This window comes from Gambusia affinis, linkage group LG12, assembly GCF_019740435.1.
Source record: "Gambusia affinis linkage group LG12, SWU_Gaff_1.0, whole genome shotgun sequence".
Lineage (NCBI taxonomy): Eukaryota > Metazoa > Chordata > Actinopteri > Cyprinodontiformes > Poeciliidae > Gambusia > Gambusia affinis.
This window is the reverse complement of record NC_057879.1, coordinates 14,689,253-14,716,063: the sequence shown is the minus strand read 5'-3', so window position 1 is coordinate 14,716,063 and position 26,811 is coordinate 14,689,253. Positions and strand designations below refer to the sequence as shown.

At 38.1% G+C, this 26,811-nt stretch overlaps 1 protein-coding gene across 2 annotated transcripts in view; it reads right to left on the bottom strand.

The window, feature by feature from the left end:
• Nucleotides 1-25,731, bottom strand: part of LOC122841207 (laminin subunit alpha-3-like) — a 66,457-nt gene extending 40,726 nt beyond the window's left edge. For both annotated transcript variants that reach the window (XM_044134303.1, XM_044134304.1), the window contains exons 1-12: nucleotides 25,060-25,731; nucleotides 24,452-24,604; nucleotides 9,818-9,935; nucleotides 8,572-8,690; nucleotides 8,320-8,490; nucleotides 7,708-7,808; nucleotides 6,363-6,478; nucleotides 4,352-4,470; nucleotides 3,951-4,041; nucleotides 2,103-2,234; nucleotides 369-419; nucleotides 236-283 (exon numbers count right to left, since the gene is read on the bottom strand). In XM_044134303.1, coding sequence (XP_043990238.1) covers nucleotides 236-283; nucleotides 369-419; nucleotides 2,103-2,234; nucleotides 3,951-4,041; nucleotides 4,352-4,470; nucleotides 6,363-6,478; nucleotides 7,708-7,808; nucleotides 8,320-8,490; nucleotides 8,572-8,690; nucleotides 9,818-9,935; nucleotides 24,452-24,604; nucleotides 25,060-25,335 — 1,495 coding nt within the window. In that variant the 5' untranslated portion in view covers nucleotides 25,336-25,731. The remainder of the gene's footprint in view (nucleotides 1-235; nucleotides 284-368; nucleotides 420-2,102; nucleotides 2,235-3,950; nucleotides 4,042-4,351; nucleotides 4,471-6,362; nucleotides 6,479-7,707; nucleotides 7,809-8,319; nucleotides 8,491-8,571; nucleotides 8,691-9,817; nucleotides 9,936-24,451; nucleotides 24,605-25,059) is intronic.
• Nucleotides 25,732-26,811: the final 1,080 nt, after the last annotated feature.

Below are 26,811 nucleotides of genomic sequence, written 5' to 3'. Positions count from 1 at the left end.
CTCTGTCAGACATACTGGTATGTAACATTATCCTCTCCCCTCCTTTTTAACTATTTTATCTTCCTCTAAGTGAATGGGACTAATTAAACTGTCCAATAAAAAATAAGAAGTTTTTTCATGATACTAGCAGAGGTCCTATAAATACAAAAAAATGTGGATGAGAACAGGAAATAAAATAATTTAACATAGCCCAGCCATGAGAACACCCCTTCATTTTAGGGCTAAGCACACTTACGTTGACATCTAGGAGAGTTGAAATAGCCTGGGGGGCAGGCATTGGGTCCTACACAGGGAGCGAAAACAAGAGGAACAGCTTAAAGTGCCTGTCAGACTCAACTTTGTTGTGACAAGCTAGAAAATCAACTTACCCACTATAGGGCCTGCAGGTGACTCGGTGGTCGTCAGGTACACAGAGTACGCTAGTTACAAAGAGATACAAAATGAAGCCAGAAAATGATCACATAACGCCGTCTTTGTTGATTCAGAAGTATGACTCATTAAAGATGCAGACTTCTGAAAATGCAAACAAATGTCAAACTCCTAAAATTCAGCTGCATACTAAAATATGAATTCCCCTTCAGGATTTTAAAATACTGTTGATTCTGCTTTGTGTGCATTTGGGTTGATGACGCCACAAGAGGCACAAGACTTGAGATGATCCATGGAAAACTTTTTCTTAAATATTAAGCCTTTTGAGTTGCATTAGAGATACATAATTGGAAGAGTATGCAAGTTTGGAGTAGTTAGATTAAAGGGGAAAAAAAAGAAAAACATACAAATGGGTAACTCAAAACAGTACGAAAACAGACAAGTTGGAGCATTCCTTCTGTGACGTCTCCAGAGGCATGTGTGAATGATAGCTTGTGTTTTGGAATGGTAGATCTTAAGTTGATTAAATTACAATTTAAACTGCAAAACAAATACAATTTCTTAAGATAGCATGTTGTTCTATAGAGATAATAAGACTTTTAAACTAATCCTTCAGAGAAAATTAATTTGGAATGTGTTAGCCAACAGATAAGGACGATGACACATTAGGGAGGTTTTTAACTAAGAACTTAAACTGTTTAACCCAGAATTCTGCTGATAGTGTTGTTAAGACTACCGTAATGTTTTACTGACAACAAGAGGAAAAAAGATCTTAAAGACAACGTAGCAGAAAGAGAGGAGACAGTGCTTTGACTTTACTCCGCTTTAAATGTGTGATAATTACCATGTAATTGCAGAGCAACATTTGCTAAACCTTCCCTTCAAATGCTAACCCACAATATGTGCAAATATTGTTGCATGCAAAGACTAAAACAGCAGATAAAGATCTCAAGGAACCCAGATTGCCTCCTAATGACTGTGAACATGTTTAGTCTGGTTTGACATGCCTCAGAGACTGCACATACATAAAACCACTTAACGTAATAAACCTTAAAGAAACTCTTTCACATATAAATGACGATTAAAAGATAAGTTAAGAATCCAAAGAGCCTCAGGCAAATTTGCAGGAGACACACACAGGTCTGCTGTGTGTGAAGTGGTATTAGAAAATGAAGCATCAAAAAATTACCAATAGAGATGAAAGAATGAGTGTGTTATCTTCATGCCTTTGCAGACAGTTTAAGCTTTGCCAGGGAAGATCAACTTGATAGTATGGGGAAAATTCTCTTGCAGATTTCAGTATCTCTGTGGAATGTTGAATTTGTCTCTCCTTGTTTTCCAACAACAATAAAGTCTCTTGCAGGGAAACTGGTGGAAAATGAAATGCTAAAAAAGACTGCCCAGGGCATGATTTTAGCCATAAAAGAAGGATCTTAAGTTTGGCTTGTTCTAACATCATTCTTCCATTTTCTAAAGGTCAGTTAGAGGTCTGTGCAAAACATGGACTATAAACTATATTTGGTGAATGTATTCATTTTCAACACTCAAAGTGAGGCCTTTGAGTGTTGAAGGCCTCCATTTACAGTGTATTTCCATTTACGGTTAACACTGTTTACTCATACATAGCCCAAATGTTTCAGATTGATGTGTATAAATATGTCTTTACTTTTTGACCAATAAATAAGATCTATATACAAGATGCAGAAAGTATAAAAAAAAAAAGCTAAACTCACGAATGCACTCAGGGTAGCGATAATGTCCATCAGCGCAGCGATCGCAGCTTTCTCCTGCAAACTGTGGCTTGCAGATACACCTCCCGGACCCCATCTCACATCTGGCTGTAATCCTTTCATCACAGCTACAAGCTAGAGAGTGGCAGAGATTTTTATTAAAATAAGCAAACATCATGAACATAAAGTCATCTTTCATTACTTTAGTGCAATGTCTCACAGTTAACTCCAGCAATGCACAATTATTCACAGCCTCTAAATTTTTTGTAAACCAAGTGTAATACGTATTTATATACAGTACAGACCAAAAGTTTGGACACACAGTTGTGTCCAAACTTTTGGATTGAGCTTTTCACTAAGGTAGATCTGGTATAAAACAGAGCAACAATATGTTGAAAATCACCTTATGCTTGTTGTTAAGCATGGTAGAGTAGCTGTGATACTCTGGGCTTATTTATATGTGTCTGTGAAAGGCCCCAGGAACTGGAACATATTTTACCAGGAAACCAGGATAATTATTCCAAAGTATTTGGTCAAGAAGCGTTCACGGGAAATACAGTCAATTTCTAAGCTCTCTGAGCCTCTTACCACACATGAATTATACAGAAAACCTGGAGGGTGAGCTGAAGGGAAGAGAAAATGAGAATTCCTCCAGGACTTCAAGATCCAACATTGTGGAAATTTATAGGAGAAGAAAATGTCCTGATGTTAACTGTTACACAAGGTACTCATTGTACAGGGAGCAATTTAATAAAAAGGTTTTTGAAATGGGTTTACAAGCATTCTTTTTGCTTGTAAACCCATTTATTTTAGTTTAGTCATGAAAGATACCTACTAACCCTCCACATGCTCCCCTTCTAAACCGACTTGAGTTTGTGGGTTCTGCAGTTCACTTTTCTGAGTGAAAGAGAACGACTTTACATCCCTCCCTTGGCAAAGTCCAAAGACAACTGTCAGCTGCTCTTACTACAAAGAACAGCTACAAAGCATTCCAGTAAAGTAAACAATGGTAAAGCCCAGTTCACAGATAGTAAAACCTGTGGTGCCAGTGTTGCTGCTCTGTTGCCTTTTGCGACTGTCTGAAACGACACGCTTAAGCCTTTCTTTGAGTAAAACTCTATTTAGGCTTCTCTTGTTATTCTGCAGATCACATGCCATCATGCGTGGACGGTATTTACATTCAACCAGCATTAATACAATGTGGAAAACCCTGCTATCATGTGCTCTTGGTATTGATTGGAGCTACAGCAAAGAGCGGATGTGATGAATAGTCTACTGGATCACAGGGAGGCCTTGAGATGTGTGTCGTGACAATGTTTGATAAAACCCAGAAAAAAACAACAGCAAGCAACTCAAACAAAAATGAAAGTGTCTTAGAAAAATACATTTACTTTACCCTACACCTGTATTAACTTTTAGATCGTGTATACTGGATGTTAAAATATTTAAACATAGATTTACTGTTTTATTCACTATTCAGTTTTGAGGGAGAAATGAGCCACTGTAAGAAAAGATGCATTAGTTTGAAATTGAAAAGTCAACCAGTTTTAGACCAAACCACACATATATTAACATTATATTTATACCATTTATTTTATTCCTAAAAGTCCCCCCACCAACATCTATTTATTGGTGTGTGAGGACCTTTGTGAGGACACAGGGATGAAAATAATTGGCGGCATATTCCACATTTTCACAAACAGTCAAATAGATTAAAAAAACAAGTTAACCAATCAGTGTCACGACCCATGTCAATTTTTATGAAGATATTCGGAAATGGAAATGATCCTAAAAGGAAGACAAATATAAAGCTATGTTAAGTGAAAAGGCTGAAGAGAACATTATACTCACGTCTGCATCCAGTTGGAGACTCAGGAGGTACTCCAAAAGGTCTGTAGAAACCTTCGATGCATCTCTCACAGTTTATTCCTGCTGTGTTGTGCTAAAGAACAAAATAAACAAGTATTGTGCATTAGACAGCTAATCTAAGAAAGATAGTCTAGATTTTACACTTAATATTTCCATTGGGTGTAAAACTTATTTGAACAACTGTGACAATATTCCACTGAGACCTTTTGCCTCACAAATTTGGGAGCTAATTTCTGAGCAAATCATGCAGCATGCCACTCTTCACTGAGAACTACATCAAACGGACAAGTTTGATATTTATTTTCTCTTGTATTTCTTCATTGATAAAAAGACACACGCATGTGTTGACAAGTTTCAGCTTGAACTTGATACATATTTCATACCTGGCAGCCGATGCACACTCCTCCTCCACTATACCTGCCGAAGATGTCCAAACTTGCTCTCCTCTTTTCAACCTCTGGGTCGTAATAACAGTCGGAGGCATGGGTGAAGCACTGGCAGGCTGAGGTGGAAAGCCCCAAGACAGACATGCAGACAAACACAAAATCAGAGGAGCATTTATATTTACCTCCCACTGAATTACCTCCCACCTGTGTTTAAACTCCTATTGCTTGTAAAGTTACAAGAGAAATTATAAATGCTAAATTGCTAATTGTGTCATCTCTGGCTGTGTAGCATCCCTGGGGCTTAATAAGTTTCAAGCATTTTTACTGACAATCTACTATTGTTATTAGTCCAAATAAATTAATTTGTTCCACAGAGGAAACACAGTGCCTTGCAAAAGTATTCATACCCCTTCAACTTTTTGACATTTGGAACATTACATCCAGAAACCTAAATGTATCATATTCAGCTTTTTGAAAAAGATAAACCCATTGCTTTGGCCTGAAAGTCTGAAGTGTAATGAAAAGAAAATAAGCAATAGTTTCAAAACAGATTTATGATGTAGAATCTGAAAAGTGTGACATGCATTTGTATTTAGTCCTTGATACTCTACGCAACATATAGAACAGCAATAATCACAATAACAATATATGCAATCATAAAGGACGGCGTGCATTCAATATTTAGTCACCTTTAATATTTGAACTGTTACAACTGTTATTGGCATTGCAGTATTTTACCACAGATGTTAAGTAGATAATAAACAGAGTACCTATTTTAATCCCAGCATAAATAGGGTTGCCCTGTGAGAGAATATTAGTGAGCAAACACTAAGTAAGACACCAGACAGGTTAGATATAAAGCAGTGGATTAGCTTAAACCTCTTATTGAAGAATAGCAAGACAGTTATTTTTGAAAGAAAACAACAACGTATCCTGTTCAAAGTTTGGAACAAAGGATATGGTGGACAGAGTAAACATGTGCATGTGCTCCTAAACTCATCATTCCCACAGTGAAATATGATGATGGCAGCATCATGTTGTGAGAATACTTTTCTCTAGCGACAAAGAAGCTTGTCACATTTGGTGGATCAAGCAAAATTAAGAGCATTCACAAAAGAAAACCTGTTCGAGGCTGCCAAAAACACAGGAACAGAAAACATAATCCTTAAAAAAAGCTAAAGATACAAATGATTAGATTTACATAAATTAATGTGTTAGAATGGCCCTGTCAAGGTTCAGGCCTGAATATAATTAAGAATCAGTGGCAACACTTGAACATTTATGCTAACAGATGATCTCCGTCCTGTCTGACTAAGATTCAGGCTATCATGCAAAAATTCCAGTTTCATGATTTGCAAAGTTCACAGCCCACTGCTTCCCACCACCACCACCAAAACTGCAACTATATTAATGCAGAATAAACAACACTTTTCCAAATGTTAATAAAAATAATAAAAACCATGTTTTATTTTCTTTCTACCTTATAGCCATTTTCTAGTACTTTATGCTGGGCAATCTGATAAAATCAAATAGGTTTATTTTTGTGAAAGTGAGAAAGCATGAAGAAAGCTAGGGGTGTGAATACATTTACAAGGCACTGTACTTTCTAGTGGAAAATATGTCAACAGTTCACTTGACTTAGATTCCAGCAGATCCAGACTCGGATGTCTCCCTGGATGGATCAATTCAGAAATGTTACTATCTAGGGTGGCACAGGCCTGCACAACTTAAAACTTACCAGCCAGCAAGGTAGGCAGACGAAAAGCAGCTATTGTGAGGCTAGTTACTCATCAGACAAACAATATGTGGAATGTCCTGTCGAATCTTCACCGACACAGATTTCATACAATACCATATCAGGGCATCAGCAACTGGGATTTAATATCGGAGACAAGACAACACTTCAGCCCACTTCTGGGGCAGTAATTCAAGAGCCAGCAGCAAGGGGAGGAGCAGAGTGAGATATGCCTTACATGTCGGATGAAGCACTGCACAAAAAGACACTCACGCTGACAATCGTTGGGGCTGTCAACAGTTGCAGCACGCCACGGCTTCTGGTTAAAGCCTGGGCAGCAGCGGTCACATGACTCGCCGCAGGTGTTGTGTTGGCACTCGCACTGGAGTCTAAAGAAAGAGGACGAGACGGCGGTACATAGTGATTCTGTGATGTTTGACACCTTTGAGAACAACAGTTTAAGCTGTATATCACTGACACATTATCGCCATGAAGCTATGACAACCATGTTGCCTTTAACACAGAGTGACATTTGATTTAATTTTAGCTGGAAATGTGACGGTGATAATCAAATTGTTTTGGGTTTAGGGCTTGTTTTGGTCCCAAACTGGTAAATAATATGAGGAGGGGTAAGATTTCTGAAATGCAATAATACCATCCACAACAATGGATAAGTTTGGTTTCTAAAGAGCAGTTTCTCCCAAAAGCTGTCAGATGTTGTGAAGTACTTATACTCTTTTAACTTTATAATTCAGTATATTAAGTTACAACCTTTTCTGGTTATAAGTTAAGTTCTTTATTCAACTATTCAAACTGAATAAGTTGTCTAAAAACTCGCTTTTTTGAGTTTGTAGAACAAAAAGAGTCTTGCATCACACCGAGGGTGTGACGGGAAGGCATCATCATTTATGGTTGATGATGTTGTCTGAAAATTTCTCACGTTCACTATAGAGCAAATATTTTTCCAAATCAAAAAATGAATGGGAATATACTGAGTTAATGAGTGGTTGCTTTTTGGCAACACAGTAAAATGATAGAGCAGCATTTTACCTACAATGATCATCCATAGAAGTAGAATCTTTATTTGTCTTCACTGCATTTTTCATGGTTGGATCTTTCCATTCTCAGACTCCCTGATTGTGCAACATTTTCTCTTTGATTATTCTGCAGTAAGAAACATTCCTTCCTAATTATCTCACAGATTTATGTGTTCCACATGTGGGATCTCATCCCACACTACTTTATGATAACCAAAAGTCTCGACATTGAACTTCACTATGAAAGGAATAATGACTCTTTGTATCCTGTTCCCATGAATAATTTTTCTTGATTGCCTCATTAAAAGATTTGAAAGATGAGGTTTGCCTTTTGTGACTGTGGTCTATGCTCCTTGTTTTCAGCAAAAATCCATCCAACTAGTTTGGTTTTAAACAGCAGAAACCATAATCCACATAGACAACTAACATATGTTAGCAAACAAATATAAGATTTTCAAATTTACATTTGACGTTAACATGTAAATAAAACAGCTTAAAGTGTAAAACGTGAGAAGTAAGAAAATAATTTCACCCCCATGAAAATGAGCAACAAGGCTGAAGACTGAGAGAGTTTTACAGACCTGCTTGGGTTGTCCAGATTCCGACCAACACCACAGACCTCGGCATGGCCATGGCAAACACAGCGACCACCGATGCTGATGTCTTTAATACTATAAAAATACTACCAGCAAACAGAGAAATGTCAGCACCAGCACAAACAGGTAGATCTGTCACATTTGACAAATTGGAACAGCTCAGGAATGCATGGGATGAACTGACATAATATTTACAATAGATTAAAGCAAACTATTTTTTCTAAGATGACAAGTCTTTAAGAAATTTCATCTTGAACACATCTTAGTGTTCTGGACCAGCCACTTAAAATTTGTACTCTGCTTCTTTTAATAGCCTGCTATCCTGAGCTTTAACCAGAAGTGCTATATCTCACACTTGCAGACTGAAAGAGCTTTCCAAACCTGTCCCTATCAAAAAACAAAAATTCCAAAGATGACTTGTCACACTCATCCAGACTTAGTTCTCCGCAAACCCTAATGGGTCAACAGAGGAGTGTGACTGTGTCAGCAAAAAGGAAGCTGGCAGGCAGGAGGTATAAAACTAAACTTTGTCCAAATGGGAAGCTAAAGGATGCCAACATGTCACATTAGTGTCAGGTTGTACGGTTTGTGTCATACCCTGCGTGTGACGGTGGGGTCTCTCTGGGCTTTGGAGATCAGGTGGCCTAGGAGAGTGCTGGTGCGAAGAAAGCGCAAGCGAATGTTTGTGGCCTTCGTGAAGTCACGGAGCACCGGTGAGTATGTGAAGTTTTTGGAGCCCGGACGGCCGTTTATCAGCGAAACCACAATCTGGAAAGTACAGCGATTATTTTAAGTGAACTGTTGTTCAAACTTGTCTGGCATTTGTTGCCAGAATATTTCAGATTTTACCTCTCCATTCTCCAAAGGTATGATCCGTGAATACTCTGTGGTGCAGATCTGGTCATCATCGTTAAAAATACGACCATTGGGTTGTTTTCCGAATTTTTCAATACACTCCCGTTTTGTATCTAGTGATGTGAATAAAAAAACAAAAATCAAAATGTTATGGTTAAATTATTGACATTTTTCATAAATCACAATTGTGATTTCTGACCGCCAAGTATAAAAATCTCCTGAGCAGAGCTCACAGACAGCAACCACAAACCCAGAATGAACAGCACTGATCTCTATTTGCATTCTTACTGTGTCATGTAATTTCTTTCTGCCCACTCCTTATACACAGCTGTCCTGCCTCAGGTCGATTCAATTTTACTCAAAGCAGCACAATAAGTTTGTAAAGCAGGAGCAACTTTTTCTCAGTTTTGTCCATTAACTGGAACAGCACTAAAATATCTTGAGTAGAATTATCAAGGAGTCACATCAAAACAGAGCTCTAACATGCTGTCGTCAGGCTAGCACTTCAGCAAACTTCTCCACATAAAAATATCGGGTTCATTCCAGGCAGCAGCTGTATTCATCAAGTCTGAAGCCTCAATTGAGTCAAACTATCTGTCAAGAAAAACAGACGCAGTCTCCAGAACTTCAAGTGTAAATAAAATTTTTCAGTCCAAATCTACTTTAATATAATATAATTTAATATAATTTGACTAATGTTATGTGGACTGGTTTTTTAATGCACAATGATGAAATGATGTGGACCACACATACACACACACAAAGTAAGGGAAACAATGACAAACATTTCCTGTCTTAAATCATCTTAAGCAGATAATCAGTGTGCACAGATTAAGCCTACACCCCTAATCACACATATATCCATCTTCACAATTTTTTTTTTTTTCATGGCAGACAGTTTAACTTGTCACTTCAAGAAAAATCTGGGCATTATTAAGACAACAGCCCTCTTTTGGGCTTTTCTAATCATGGGGTTTTTACTGTACTGCATCACTTGATGGCTTTACAATATTTGCAACACTTTTGCTCTTGCCTTTGTAACATAGTAAAATACCAACAAGAAAAATATTTAATCCATACAAAATCGCTGTGTGTCTTTGATGCAAACTTATAAACAGCTTTTCTTCTGTTGATTTAAAAAGAAAACCTTTTACAGAGAGGAAGTGAAAGTGAGTAAATATTATTTTAGTCAACTCACATTACAGAAAAACATTTTTTAAAGAGAAGGATTTACACTTACGAGCAAAGTACTGCCAAGGGGTAAATTTTCTCCCATTGTCCACAGAGCGCTCCAGCACCCACAGGTCAGGACGAGGTGAATTAGCAAACTTGATTAGGATGTATGCCACATGGAAGAGCTGAAAATCAGAGCACAAAGAGGCGTCTAAACAAAAGGCACTCACTCAGAGCGGATTTTGGCAAAAGCCTCCAGTTTCCTGAGTTGCACTGACTCTCCAGAGGAAAGGCTTGGCTTTGGGCTCTATCAGTATTCTTATTTCCGTTCTTGGAAGGGATACAAGAAGGCCCAGTACAAATTCGTCATAGTTCTTTTAACTTCTTAAACAACAAATGTACAAGTAAAAGCTTGAACTGAAACAGTTTCCAATCTTGAGAGCATTGTTTCCCTTTAGCATTCAGCCAGAGCTTTGCTTACAGGAAGAAGCATTTATTAGCATGGAGTGAATGCAATTTCTGCAGGTGCAACCATGCTAGTGAAAAGACATTAGCTAAGCCCACCTGATTCGAGTTTGTTCTCTGAAGTCTTTATCTCAACCCCCATCAAAATATAGCGCCTATACAAGGGCAGAAGAGGGGGAGTCAGTGATTGTTTCTATCTGAAGTGCATTTCCTTTGCATTTCAATCGTATCATTATCAAGCACTGAAAGGGATTGGTTTAAGGTTGATTGGCCATTGTATAACAGTCCATTTTGTTTGATGTTCCGGGATTTGGCATTACTTGCTGAAAGCCCGCCATGTGACACCTGTAGTGTCAACAAAAAGCCTTACCTTCACCTGACCATGCCCCTGTTACGTCCTGTAAGCCTGAGATGCAGATTGTCTAAATTAGTGCGTAGCTTGGTCTCGAAACAGGGTGCTGTGAGAACACATGGTAGGTTTTCAGTTGATGAATGGAAAGGCTGTAGGTAAAATGTGGTGCTCTATCTTAATAGAAGACATTTTTACAGGCTGTCCCTTTTGATAAGGATGAAGGCAGGCCCACACTCGTCTAGCATCCCTCAGCGCCAGAATGAAAAGCCCAGCGGGCATTTGAAATATTCAAGTATCCGTCTCTCCTTGCATGAGGCAAGGAGTTGGGTTAAGACTTCAAAGAAAAAGAAAAGCATGGCAAAGCCTCGGCTGAGGAGTTATTTACTCTTTCAAAATTACCCACAATTCTGGATGAATTCCTCTCTCAATCCTGGAAGTGAAGGCCTCAAACTTAAGCTGCTGTTTGGCTGTTGCATTGTGAGCAAGTTCAGGGATCAACTGCTAAACTGGGTGTCCATATTCATCATCACTATGTGAACTCTAGCTCTTACCAAGTAAATAATCCGGTTCCAAATCAGGAGCAGACCTTTATCAGTCTTGAAGCCCTCTTTGAACAGGACGTCTGAATGGCATGTGTTTTTAAATTAATCAGGGAACATTTCCACCCACATGCAACAGGATGTACAGGTAACTAAAAAAAGACTTGAATGGCGCACACAAGAAGTTGTCTAATAATAGAAGAAAGTGACTTACTATTGGTTTGTCTATTTTGCTGTGGACCGAAAGGAAGTTTAGTTCACAAGAGCTGTGATGACACGAAGAGAGGGCTTGGTGGTAGTAGGATGGAGGAGGGTAGAAAGACAAGGTGGGTAGCAAAGGGGTCGGGGTGGCAAGAGACGTGCTGGCTGGCATGCAGACCCGTTTCAAAATTCCAAACATAGCAACACATTCCCCCCTCTGGTCTAATGACCCCGAAACAAAGCTTGGCACTGCTTCCAGAAGCCCATCACTGACAGCAACACAGGACTGAAAACCTTTCACGACACTTGTTGTTGTAAAGGAGATGACGAAAATAGATCTTTTAAGCCACTTAAAAATGTACAGAGCTTTGATGATTTAGCTGGTTGAACTTATTTGTGGAACGTTGTGTGGAAGAAAACATATATGTTATATATTTAAAGTATTGCGTCATCTGCCTACACACACACACATGAACCTGAGTGGCAGACTAGTTTTAATCCATGGAGTTTAACATGACGTGGGCCCAGAAGCAGAGGTCTGTTACAGCTTTACAATTACAGCAGTTTCAACTCTTCTAGGAAGGCATGCCAAAAGCTTTAGGGCTGTGTTTATAGGAATTTATGGTCAGTCTTCCAGAAGCACATTTATCAAGTCAGACTTGATTTGATCCTAGTTATTAAAAAAATGCAGTCAAGTTTAGTGTATTGTCCAAATTGGTTTTAAAAGGTTTCTATCTAAGAAATTAAGTCCTTAACTCTCCAACAAATCCCTCGTACTGAGAATACCTGGAGCTGCAAAACATTTTACTGAAAGAAAAAATTTTAATCATAAAAAAATAAATAAAAAATCTTAATCAGTTTTTCTATTGTTCTTCAAAGAGGATATTGGTTTAAAAACACATTTTTCTGACTTTTCAAGTCAGACAGTAAAACAGAACGCCCTATACACTACTGCTGAAAACAAATTGTTTTTCTTGTCCACAAGTCTTTTGATCAGTAATATGTAGAGTTGGTGTGTGGCCACTCATTGACATCAACAAAACAAAACATATGGAACAATATTACTGCAAACATCATTTGTGAAGGAAACGTGTATGAACTCCGAGGTAATAAAAAGCTGATGAAACAAATTTAACCTTAAGTTCCTGCAGTGTCCAAAGTCAGTCCTCGATGGTTGGAATCCTGCATGTTTTAGTTCTTTTCTTGGTTAAACATACGTAAGCCAAGTGATATTTCATTAGCTGGCCCCTATAAACCTTCTGACATGATCAGGAGGTAGCTGAACCATTTGGACGAATTATTTTGCAAGACACGGGTGTATTTTGATTTGTAAAATGGACCACAAAGGCAACATCCACAGATTAAAAGGCAGTGACCCTGAGTGGAGTCTTGGAACCCCAGAGGTGAGAGATGCTGGAGATTATTGTGAAAAACTCTAACAATTATGGTCTATATAGATGAGGACAGTCTTCATTTTAATCATAAGAGATCTAAAGTTTTGTGTTAAATGTGTTCCTATTTTCTAAAGCTAAAACATTTATATACTATATACTGCATTTATACAAGTCCTTTATAAGGACATATAGGATAATCTTCATGTAATCTTGGAAGAGTTATCCCTGGAGCATGTCATGGCACAGCCTTGCTTTCTCTCCAACTGCATCCTGCCAATCTAAACACTCACTCCTGAACTATATCCAGCACATTTGTAGGGGAGGGCCTTGAAATATTGTGATGACATGCCAGGCACCCTCAATGGAGGATTCCATTGTCATACAAGACTTTAAACACACTGACAAGTTTGTGGCTAATAGACTTGGAAAACACTTGAGCTGAGCCCCTGTGTACCCAGCATCCACAGCGGCTTTGGCTGTGAGTGTTGCTCAAAGAGGTTTAGCATGAAAAAAGGTCAGAGGGTTAGCTGTGCCAGCCGTAGACGGCCTTCCTCGCCTTTAGTCATGCTTCTTAAATTCCTGACCTTGGTGTGCCACATTACTTCTCCTTGCATGTTAACACGTAAGGATAAGAGAGCCATCAGTGTCCCACAAGACCTAACACCATTTTTAAAACTCTACATTAAAATTTTCCTTCATAGCAATGTGAAATTTAAATTTGATACACAACACGTGCACACACTTCCACCACTCAGTAACTCCGCTAACCCTCAACATTTTCTCCTGTGCATGAATCCGCAAACATAAAGCAGAAAATTTGTGCATTAATCAGCGAAGCAGTCAAAAGCCCATGATAATGGAGGACCTGCACTGATCTGCAGCCCAGATGGACAAGCAGTTAATTGTACACCTAAGAAATCTGACTCTTAATAGAGGTATGGTAAAAGCAACACCTTGGTTAAACAAATACTACAAGAAGTTTAATTTAGGGTTTACCGCAAGCCTAATCTATCATTTGTGAAAGTGACGTATGGCCTAAAGATCTTTGTTTAATAAAAAAACAGTCAAATACGTAAAATATTTTGTAAACCTGACCCCTGATCTGAGCTGACTGAGCTTGAGCGACTCTGCAAAGAAGAAAGAACAGAAATTTCAGTGTCTAAGTATACAAGCTGTGAAAAACATACCACAAAAGATTTGCCAGCTTTAATTAAAGCTGTAATGCGTAGGTTCAGGAGGCTAAATATGTTGATGTATTATACAGAAATATCACCAAAACATAGTGAAGTTTATGAAAGTGACATGACAAAATATAAGAAAGGTTTAATAGATATGAATGGTTTTGCAAGGCAGTGTAATCTATTTATTTCGAATAAAATGATCAGCTATAACATAATCCAAATATGAATTTTAAAATCCACCATTAAAACAATAATGTATGCAACAACTAGTTTTTACTTTATTATGAAAAGGCCTAATAACAAAAGATTTTGTTTTTAGCTTTTGTCTAATAACAAAAGCTTTTTTTTTCTTGCTCACACAAGAAAGAAAATAGAACAGAAGACACAATCAATCCCTGTGTTATGAAAACAAAGTCGGGACACAGTGTTAAAAACTTTGAAGAAATTATTAGAATCTTGGAAAAACCTTCCCTACAAGTAATTGCTTTTCATTTAAACAGTAAAAATATAAATACCAACATGTCATTTTAGCTTTTTCTCCATTGTTTTCCAGCAAAAAATAGAAATCTTTCTTTGTTCTTCTCCAAACAAAGGCTTTTATTATGTAACACAAGAACTCAAAAGCAAAATGTTATCAGTTTTTAGTTGTTTGGGACAACTTTGCCTCTATCCTGGATTACAGGTCTAGACAAAAGTTTACCAAGCTGGATAATTTTAACATGTTTATTCAAGCATGACCTTTTGGAAATCAGAAAAGCACAAGAGGTAAAAACAACTCAAATTGCATTCAGTGCACATATGTTTTGTGACAAAAATTCTCAGTGCCATACATAGCAAAATAGTCATAACAATTACAACAAAGTCATCAGAGGTACTGCCAGGAAGATTGTGACCTAACCTTTAACTCACTATGAGATATTATGTACACAAAACAACACATCCAGTCGTCTGTTTTCTGCAACTGTTTTGTCTCTTTCAGGGTCACTGGGCCGGGGGAAATATCCCAGCAGTCAATGAGCAAAAGATGGGGGTGGGGGTTCATCATGGATGCTGGTTGATTATAAAGGCAACACAAAAGCACATGAGACAAAACAACTAAATACACTCACATTCCCTCCCAGGCTCAATTAAGAGTCGCCAATTAACCTACCATACATGTTGTTGAAGTGTGGAAGGAAACAGGAAAACATTTAACATACACAGGCAAGACATTGTTCTACAACACCATAATAGAGTCATATGGACATGAAGGAATGGACATAGTCAGCAACACAATTTGGATAAGCTGTGGTGTTTAGATTATATTCAATTAATACTAAGTACCAATAAAATAGCCATGCCGTCAGTATGTCTCAGCTAAAATCAAATATTTATTTATGTATTTCTTAAATACATGTTTCTAATTTAGTATATTGTTTTGCCTGTTCATTCACCATGGGCTCCTATAACAAATCTAAAACAGGTAAACTCCACATCTTCAGGTAAATATGTGTGCATGGAACATCAAGTATGGCAACAGCAAAAGGTTTACAGGGTTAGGATAACCCTAACCCTATCCCAAAAAGCAATAATGCAGTTGGGCAGGAGCGTTCGCTCTGAGGGCGGTTTAGCTCTCCTACAAATTCAAAACTCCTGTTCTAATAATCGTAAGCCACAAAATCCAAGCAAATTTTTGTATTTATTTATTTATTTATTGTTTTGGTTAAAGCATGTTCCTCTGTGTCAGTGGGAGTTTTTTGTGCTGGTTTCCTTTTGCACACCAAAGTTGTGTGAATTTGTTTGATTGATGATTCCAAGTGAGTGCGTGGGTGTGTGGCTGTTTCTGGTGTGTCCTTATGTTGATCCTGTGATTGATGGGTGACCTGTCCAGGGTGCACCCAATCTCATGAACCATGACCCGCAGGACAGGCTCCAAGCCTCCTGTAGCTCTAAACAGAGCAGACCTCATGTTGAAAAAATTACTTACTAAGAGAGCTTCCAGAAAGAGGGTGCACTAAGTACTTGTGCCTACTTTCACTGCAGTGCCATCTAAGGAAACAAAGATCATTTCTATGATTATTTGACGATATTATGAAAAGGAAAGAGTATTTTGTCCCAAGACTACTAAACCCATCCCCATGTCTTTTTGAGAAAGAATCAAGAATGCTCCTTCTTAACCCAGGAATTTATTTTTGTCTTTTCTGAGATTTTTTTAATGCATGAATAAAGACTTGAATACAAAAAAGCTATTGGCATCAAATGCAACTAACAAATATGTCTACATGGATTAAAATAAATAAATTTTATTTGAAATTTACAACTGCAAATAAATAAATAGTCTACTTTATGTTACCAAGTCATTCAGTGTTTCTGCAAGGCACAACACTCCAACTCTAACAGTCTTTATGTAGTCAGTTTTCTGTTGTTTGGTCCTAAGAAAAAATCTCTTCAGGCTAATGCTAAGCATGTGATGGAAGTTAAAATACTGATTTATAATCAGGCAGCAGCTGCAGTCAGACGTTCTCTCAGTCAGTTGGCTCAAACACCAAGAAGAAACAGTTGCAGATGAAGCTAATCCTTGTGGCTAAACATGCCAAGGAAATGTTTAGAAAGAGCAGTTATTGATTTAACAATAGCTGCAGACATCATCACATGCTTTATGTCACGCTCACAAACAATAAATGTGAGCGTCAGTGCTGGCTGTTTACTTCATGCTCAAGCAATGTTTAGTAACTAGTGCATAGATTGCAAAGTGTTCTCTTTTTTTCCAAGTTCTAGTTGAGTTTTTCTTTAAATCTAAAATTCCAGTTTTTCTCAAAACCCTTAAGCAAAAGTCTTTCCAATTTAGAGATTGTTTTCATGGGTGATTTAACTTTCACATCACACATTTTCTGAGTCGATGATCTTAATTGTAAACGTGCTCACTACACCTTTCTTCCATGTTAACAATAAGCAGCCACACATTCTTTCTGCACATCATGACTTATTATGGTTGTTTAAAACTCTCTTGTAATGCTTATAATGGTACTCTGCAATTTTCAATATACAATTTTTAAAACTGCTAATAATAATAATAATAATAATAATAATAATAATAATAATAATAATAATAATAATAATAATAATAATAATAATAATAATAATGATGATGATGAAAAGGGTGATTATAAGGTGATTCTCTTGATGGCAAATCCAATTACACCAAAGAGCCATTCAGCTCCAAGAAGGTAGTAAAACTGCAGCTGAAAACTAGACAGAATGTGAGAAAGCTTCAGCTAGCTGGATGAGAGATCAGAGAGCTCATATAAAAGGAGACATGGCATCAATCTCTGCTGGAGTGAATCAGTCTTGCAGACAGAACATTCTGTGGTGGGGTGGAGTGGAAGCACCCCCAACATACCCTCCACCCCGTGGCCTCTACCCAACACCCCCCAACTTTGCAACAATGCAATGTACAACTGTTTGTCTGCCTAGAACAGGTGGGGCAAAGTAGGGAGAAGGAGGGGGGAGCGTGTCTAGTATGTTTTCTCTGTCTCCATGACAGATTTTATGCGGTAACAGCAGAACAGTTGGCTAAAAGTTACAAGAGAAATGCATGTAGGTTTTACAGACACATAATGATCACTCATGTTTCTACTTGTTTGCACTTTTCTTTTAAAAGCTTTATCCTGCAGCTGCTCAAGAACTTGCACTTCATTGTTCCTTTGTGCTAAATGCTTTGTAAGTAAATGGTGTGATGTATACAAAGCCATTTAAGTTAATATATAGAACAGGTGTCAATAACTACATTTATTATTAAACTCTTGGTTAACAAAATTCTCTTTAAGTTCTTTGATATGTGAAATACATTTTTTTCAGGTTACCTAAGCTTACAGCTTGAGAAGGGTGTCCTATTTAAGATACATCTTTGTCAAATGGGTCAAGGAAAATGGCTGGTCTCCTAACATTTCCCATTGCATCAGTGACTGTGTCAGTAGACCTGTGACCAGTGATTAGCATGGCCATGTACCAACTGATGGCAAAGGCCTTGAAAAGGTGAAAAGATCCCACATGAACCTCCACAAAAGTTTCCACACCACAGCTCCAGATTTAAGTGGAGCTTCAGTCCAACAGACAAACGTGAGGCTCCCTTCAGTCCAGGCTGCAAATGGTAAACACACAAAGTGGCTGTTCAGGGGGAGCAGTAAATATCTACTGCGTTGGCTCGCCCTCCCCTTCAGGCTGCCTTAAACACAGTCACTTACATCACCTCACTCGTCACTGCAACAATGTGTCTAATAACCAATTTGGTCACTGGGCTGAGCCAGCTGCACTGTACCAGCAAATCCTTGCAACAAATCACATGTCTATGACAAAACTGACTGGACTTGCGACAGTAAATCCCTTGTTTTTGGCTCACGTAGATAGGTAGGTAGTCTGGACCTTCAAGTGAATCCCAGTACACTGATCTATGCCAACTACAGGAAATATACATATTTTTTGATTTGCTATTATTACTGGGCATTTCAGTAAAAACAAGGACTCAAGTTGTGGGTCAGAGAACGTAGAGCATCTTGTCTCATTCAACTTGCAGCAGACATTTACTGATGCCATTTCAAAATTAGAAATATCACTATGGAAAACCAGAATGTTATTGCAGTTGTAGTAACAGCACAAATGTACATAACACATCAGGACCTCATGCTTATTGAAAGGCCCACTCCATTTTTTTTTATTATTATTCCTTATGTCAATAAATAGAGATTAGATAATTATATGTGCCATCTTTTTACCCTGCTTGTATAGGTTCATAATTGTTTTTTGTCCTGCCACTTTATCCCCACAAAATTACACCACCTTTCTATTTCTACCCATTCATCCTGTGAAAAGAGAGGGCCAGGTCATTTTCAATGAGGCTTTATGACAACTAAGGCTTTGTGACAGCAAGAGAGCACAGAAAGGTTGTCACACAAAACCTGCCTTGGAGGATTCTAAGCACAAAAGGGGGCGACAGCCGCAAATAAAACATTCAAACCAAATTTGGTGGGAGGTGCACCCCTGAGAGAGAGGATTAGGTTCCTGGGGAATGTCTTGAAAATTGAGTTTTTGAAAGCTTTGTGGCGTGGAGATTGAAGAGTTGTGAAAAGAGCCAAGTTTGTTCGACTAACCTGGAAGTCAGAATTCCCCTCAAAGTTTATTACACAATCCAGTCAGAGATTTTACAATATTTACATCCTCTAAAGTTGAACCAATGTCCTGTAACCTTACCACTATCAATTTTTATAGCAAATAGTTAGCAAATCATAAAAAGAAATTATATTTTGGAATCTAGTCAAAATTTAGAGCCAATAAACGGTCACAGTGAACTTCAAAATAATGCTCATCTTTTACCTTCAAAACGAAACACCAGTAGAACCCACTGAACCTGAATCAACAAGTTTCAATACCACATTTTTAGTCAGTCTTCTGCTTTCATTCGGTGAAACCAATCAGTTTAAACTCATCAAAAAGGAGACATACGGCAGCGAGCCCTGGTATGTTTGCCTCACATGGTCTACTCTGGGTTCACTCAGGCAGATAAGCACGTGTGGTCATGGCTCCTAAAATACATTCCCAAGAATAAAAAAAAAAAAAACTGAGTGAGCGACTGGCAGTCTGAAACAGGGTGTAAATGTTCAGTAGAACAATGGCTTACCTACTGTGCCCTGTAAATAGTTTAACAAGTGCTAAATTTTCCAGGAAAAGGACCAGGCGGTTTGATGCCTGTGCACTGAACATATTAAATGGTGCACAGATATCTGTTAACCATCTTTATATGTGGGAAATATATATCGGTAATGAATCCTGCTGTTTGTGCACTTCTATTTTCTGAATGGGGCTTTTTAAATAAAAGGAAAAAAAAAAGAATTTCTTTTTAGGTCAGAGAAAGAAGACAGTAGTCTAAACTCTTTATGTCTGTGCCAAATAAAACACAAAGTCATTTCCTATTTCATGTACACTCAGTAGTAGTAAGAAAAGTAGAAATGTTAGCTTTTCAGAAGTTGCCCAACTTACCTCCACAACAATGCTTTTCAACAAAGTTTGAGAAGTTGCTGCAATTTCCTCTGCAATGTGCAGACTGAGGACCATAGAGGTCACTTCCAGATTGAAGAAGGGATTTGTCATGGGTCATAAGGTCAAAGGGCAAGAAGGCACAAACAGGGAGCAGCTTGCATGCTCACGCTGGCATTTATAAAGAACCATTCAAATTGAAGGAAGTTAAAAGCTGGATCCTGTCACAGGAGGAACTTACTGTGGCACAGAAAAATATTCTAAGCTGATTTTTGAAAAGTTCACATTATTTTTTTAGAGACATTTTAATTTTATATATAGCTTTGTAGATCAAAAATGCAAAAATGGTTTTACCCAGTTTTCTCTAGCTTTTTTATTGCCTCCATAGTGAAAACCACATATTCCAAATGCTATCAGTGCGCACAATTTGGTTGATGGATATAGAATAATTATGTGTCCCGTTTTTACTCAAAAGTAGAAATTTCCAAGTTCAAATTTGGAAAAATGTTTAGGTAAGAACATGTGATAGTCAATATTTTCTCACCAGCCTAGACTGAATAATCCCATATGGCTGCCCCACATATAATTTTCAGTGATAATTTAATAAAAATAACTCTTTCTCATACACAGTTCTGAACGTTCTGACTGTAAAAATGCTGCTACAGTGTATGAAAGGACAAAAAGCAGAAATGTACATTGTTGTAACTTTTAAAGCTAATGGTAGTTATCCTAGTCAATAACTTTGTTTTCAAAGTTATATTTAACATGCCTAAACCAATCTGTCATTCCCAGATTGGTTTACCATCATCCAAAGTAGTTTGTGCTGTGAGTTCTTAAATTATTACCCTCAGTTACTGATGACTCAAAGATCAATGTGCTTGAACAACTCATCTTTATGGTGCTGATTAATTTTACACCACAGTCAACTCATTCATATTTACATGCAAATAATCATTAGCTAAATTTTATCTGACAACCAGTAAAGAAAGCCAATAGCAAACACAGTATATACGTTCTCTGAGTGAAGGCATATTTTTCTTTACAGTGGTGTTTAGCAGAGCAGCTCGAAACATTTAGCATTAAATTCAACTGATACTTGACAGATTTGTTTGTCTTACACTGAGTATTTGCTTTGGACATTTGCTTTTGTCTTTTAAGCTGCTTCTGTGGCCATATTTCAGCCTGAGGTATTGGAATTTTGACAATGTGGGATTTTCCCCAGTGTATTATAAGCCTGTCAGGCCACCAGGTTTTACTTGTGCCCCCACTAGGCTAAGCAATGCTTATTTATTTAAGCCTTTTTAAAATGTATGCACTTTTTAAAACTTTATAATTGGTGTTCAGGTATTAATTTTCCAATCTTTCAATAACACATAATTAGCAAGGAATAGTTTCAGATTTCCTGTCAACTTTAAACATTTTTTAACTCAAAAACACAACGGGCCGCTGCATGAATGACTGCCCTAGCCCCCAACCACCGGGCTTAGCAAGTTTTCTGGGGGAAACCTTGCAAGGTAACATTTAAAATTTTTATACTCAACATGCCAACAATTCTAACTAAATTCACTTACGCTTCCACCATTTTTCCAATCACATTAGAACAAAAAAGGAGTCTGTGGTAGAGTTACCAAAAAATTATGCCAATTGTGTTTGCTAAGGACAATCCTTAGCAGATGCTGACGAAAAATGCAAACCTTTAAATGTGCACATTTGCTGGAGTAAAACAGAGAAAAAAAATACAGCCATGTGTAAATCATGAGATTGCAGTAAAATTCTTGTCACCAACAGTCAGCCATTTATTTGGTATTCCAGAGGTTTGGTAACAGAAAACTTTATGCCAGGCCATAGATGAAATGTTCCACAATATGAGAGGAATTTCAGACCTGCAGGCAGCATTAAAGGGCACAAATATCAGTTAGAGAAAAGTAAGAACATTAATATGTGTCAATTTATTACAAGGCAACTGTCCAAAATATTTTTCCCTAAAGCAAGAGCTTCAAGCTCCATGAGGTAACTCAGGACAAGTTCTACGATCAAGATCAGCAATGTAAGTGCACACCTGAATAGTATTTCAGAGCAATCCATACCAGCGTAACTGGTTCTAACTAATTCAAGGGGAACTCACAAATAAATATGTCATACTTGTGTAAATTCATCATGAAAAAAATCTACTGAGTTTAGATTTGGATAAGATTATTTCAGCTGTAATTTTGGCAGAATGTGCTTCAAACGACCTATTTTGAAACAAAGAAACCGGAAACAACATTGTCAAAAAAAAAACAAAAAGAAAACACCTTTCTTTGAACCGCTTACATTTTAACATAAACATGGTCTATACCGCTATCTTACATATCTGCTTGGAGCTATACAGAGACCAGCTGAACAGCCACCTGCATTTGTCTTGAAAGGAAACCACAGCACCTATTCAGGTCTGTCTGGCCCACACATTTTTATTAAACACATCATTTATCCTGTGGGTTTCAAAAGAATCTACAAAGCAATCAAAGAACCATGGAGAACAGACAGACACTTGACAGCTTTCTTAGATAACATGTGAGCCAGTGGAAAGGGTAGTTAAGCCTCCAGGTAAATTACTGAATATTCAAAGTTTTGTCACAAAGAACTGTAGACTCCAATGTGCTCTAGTGGGATTTTATGCGATAGACCAACACAGACATCATTTTGAAGTTAAACTAAAAGTTAAACATGGTTATCCAAATGGTTTACAAATGAAAATCTGAAAAATGCATCAGTGCTCAGCCTGTTTTACTCTTGTACCGCTAAATAAAACCCAGTGTAATAAACTGCCTCCAGAAATCACCTTATAAGGAGATAATTATATGTACATAGTTTAATCTTATTAAGTCCAGTTGAAACCATAAATGCACCACATCATGAAGATCAAGGAATACGTTAGAAGGGATAGGTATAAAATGTGGAGAAGTCTAAAGTATAACGTCTACTTTAGTATTACTTTATTATGGTAGTCAGCTCAAATCTCCATCAAAAAATGTAGAACATAATGGGTTGCATAACTGCAAACCCACCAGGGCATCACTGCCCACCTGAACTGACGAGCTGGACTAAAGAGAATATAATCTTAGAAACAGCCAGAGAAAGTGAAAATCGACTCAAAGTTCAGACGGAAGACTATTAGTAACAAGACCACTATGAACTGAACACTTCATCTGGTCTTTTGGAAAAGAGTGGTTGCAAAAAAGCCATTGAAGGAAGAAAGCCATAAGAACAGGCCAAAAATTAACTTGTGGTGGAAAACTAAAACTGTACATCACCCTGAACGCGCCATCCCCTCCGTGTCATGTGGTGGGGATAATGTGGAGATGTTCTTCTTCAACAGGTACAGTGAAACCAGTCAGGTTTAAGTGGAAGATGGATGATGCTAATGACCCTAATGTAGCACATGCAGTAAAATCCCAATAAAATACATTGGCAACTGTGGTTGCAACACAATAAAAATGTGGTAAGACACTGAAGAATTCAGAAGCCTGTTCATTAAGACACTGGGATACATCCTGCTTACTTTAAATCAACTTTGACATTAACAAATATCTTCCAATTCCGATGTTTCAATCAATGATTATTTTTTTCTTCTCACAACATTTGAACAATATAACAGAATAGGTGTCAATATGAGTCTTGCTCAATGCATTTAAAAAGTGGCAGTTATATATTTTGTTTGGTTCTGATCAGTGATGGGGGGAGTTTTGTGCAGGAGGTAGTCACAATCACAGATCTAGTCACACTCTTTTTTTAGCACACTATAATGCAGTAATGTTGCTTTCCCTGCTCCCAAATAAACTGAGCATTACCACGTATTAAAGTCAAACATCTCTAAAGGCCCTGCATGTGTCCATCCTTTTGTCAGGGCACACTATATTTAGCAGTGCAGGATTTAAGCACAGCTCACGCTGGCTAAAAACAGAAGTCAGAAAAGCCCGCACCCATTGTCAGACTCAGTGTCCACAGGGAGGCCAAAGGTGTAGAGGGGGGCGCCTTTGCGGCTTGTCCAAAACCAGTCAATGCTCCCTTGTCCACCTGCACATCTGAAATCTGATTCTGCATGCTTCTGATTTCTAATCCAGAGACAGCAATCCTTTCTTTCCTCACAGCAAATAAGCGAGGGTTAGGGGGCAGTTTTACGGGCTGCTAGCCAACCTCCTGTCAGAGACACGGGTTGTGATGGAGGAACATTCTCCAGCCAAAGGGGAGTGAATCTGATTCCTGGCAGGAATCCAGCCGTAAAGCATGATTACTGCTTGCTGAGGTGGTGAAGCTCAGACTGAAAACATAATCATGTAACACCTGATGGAATACCTGCAGTACAAACACTGAGTCAATCTGCATAAAACAAAGAGGGAACTTAGAAGCAGGAACAAAAACACTGCAAATATCCATTCAGAAGGATAGATGCAAGTAAAGCACAGATGCTACAGGTCCTGAAAAGTCCAACAAGCATGTAGACTTGCCCACCCCTGTTATTATCCACACACAGCAGGACGCAGCTAAAAAAACAAATGATTGTGCACATGATAATCTTACCTGCCCAAGGTCCAGGGTAACATTTACTTCATTGTAGACCATTCCCCTGGAGAGAGGCGGGCTCTGCCACCACCGCTCCGTCCCATCAATTGCATTGGTCACCGGGTGGGCTTTGTTTGGATCCAAAGAGTTGCAGTAGTCACAAAACTGACCCTGAGAACACATTTATTTATTTTTATTTTTTTGTCATTTAAGGCCCGGGAAAAGCCAACACATCAACTTCACAAATGAGGTGGAGAGTATTAATCATGAGGATCAGGAATTCCTAAGAGTGGAATTCCAGTGAGAACTCTGGAGATCTGCTGAAAGAGACTTCCTCTAGGAAATGTGGGAAACTATAGTGTAAAGGTATTTCTGGGAGTTGTACAAGTTGGTCCAGGCAAGAAAAAGCTACAAATGTTCCCTGGGGTGTAATAAAGGCTACCAGGCTTGTCTTGAATTGAATGGAGTTCAGAGTTCAATAATAATAATAATAATAATAATAATAATAATAATAATAATAATAATAATAATAATAATAATAATAATAATAATGTGTTTATTTGCGTGTGTAATTTGACAGAAACAAACACTATACATAGATCTGCGGAGTTATTTTATTCTCTTACCTGTATATTTTGAGTAGGGAGACCCAGATTTGGTCCTCCGACAAGCTTACAATACAAATCAAGTCTCGGTGCGCCAGTTTCATCCTGGCCGCAGGTTGCTGTTGCAGATATTCTGGAGCTCTCTGCGAGGTTGAAGTACGGCGGATTCAAACTGAACCCCGTCAACTCATTAAACGTTTTTTGGCCGTTCGCGTCCCTGAGAAGCGTTGTCCAAAAGGTCAAGAGCAGCACAGCTCGGAGATGAGCTCCTGTCCTCCGCCGCGGAGTGTTCTCCATCAGAGATCCTTGTAGATGCTGAGCCCAACCCGCCGCCTGAGTGGAGGAGCTCTCGTCATCTGGAGCTGTCCATGAAATGTATTCCTTTTTCTTTCTTTCTTTCTTCTTCTTCTTTTTTTTTTTTTTTTTTTTTTTTTTACTCGATAAGATATTTCAGTGGATCTGCGCTTTCGCTAATTTTAGAGGCTGACAATGGCTGAAGTTTATGTCCCACTCCTGAAGGTGTGCCCTCTTTTCCGGCGCATAGCCGCAAAAGAAACGAGGCGAGTTTTCCTTGTTCCGAAATAAAGTGAAGCGTGTCGCTGCGGCAGAGCTCTCAGGTGTCAGGCTGTACGAGCTGAACTCCTCAGTGCGCCGTGAGCGAGCTGGGGCCAAAGGTCTGCCAGCACAATTAGCACTGCCTTCACCAGAGACACGTGTTTCTGTTTTCTTATGGCTCCTGAATAACAAGCTTACCTTCACTTGTTCTTATGCTTGCCTATTGGTTGTAGATTATTAGGCAGCACTTCAGCTCAAACGTTTATTTTATCATCGGAATTAATGTCATTAGATAGATAGATAGATAGATAGATAGATAGATAGATAGATAGATAGATAGATAGATAGATAGATAGATAGATAGATAGATAGATAGATAGATAGATAGATAGATAGATAGATAGATAGATAGATAGATAGATAGATAGATAGATAGATAGATAGATGTAGCAATTTTGAATAATAACATGACCTGAGATAACGCAGAACAAGAAATACCTACTTGTTCCACTAACTGTTTATCATGGTGGTGGCAGCATCATTCTGTTGTTAATATTCACATCCTCAAAGTGGATGAGATTGAAACAAGGAGGACCACCTATAAATGGTTCACTTAACATACAGAACAGCTAGACAGTTCCAAAATGTGAATTATCCCAAACACATCAAGTGAACTAACACTATGCTTATGATATGTCCCTGATCTCATTGCTGTTGACCATACAGTTTGTACATAAAAGTTTGTTCTGTGTCAAAAAGAGCAAGCTAGAGTTTATCCGATGGCTAAAGCCATAAAGCTTCTAACTTGGCAAATAAATGTATGGAAATCTCAACGGGGTTCAACGTTTGTCTCTGACCCAGAGATGAATGGACGACTGTTCTTTAAAAATCCACTTAAGTCATTCATACCAGCCATGAATGTATGTAAGGTGTGGACCAGACAGATTTAACTATATAAATAATAAAACATTTGAAAATAGCCCTGTTGGTCACAGCTTTTAGAGTGTGGGATTTAAAACACATCTCTGTGATAGTATTTGTTTTGGTCTCACTTTTTTATTTTACATTTTGCAGTTAGATTGTAGAAACGGTGATTTAGTAGAGAGAAAAAACAGGCAGACATGTGACGCCTTCATATATACAAAAGTTATATGAAGGCGTCCTCTAGTGGAGTAGCTTGCCATTACATTGTCTCAAGTTCAGAACTTGGTTTCAGTT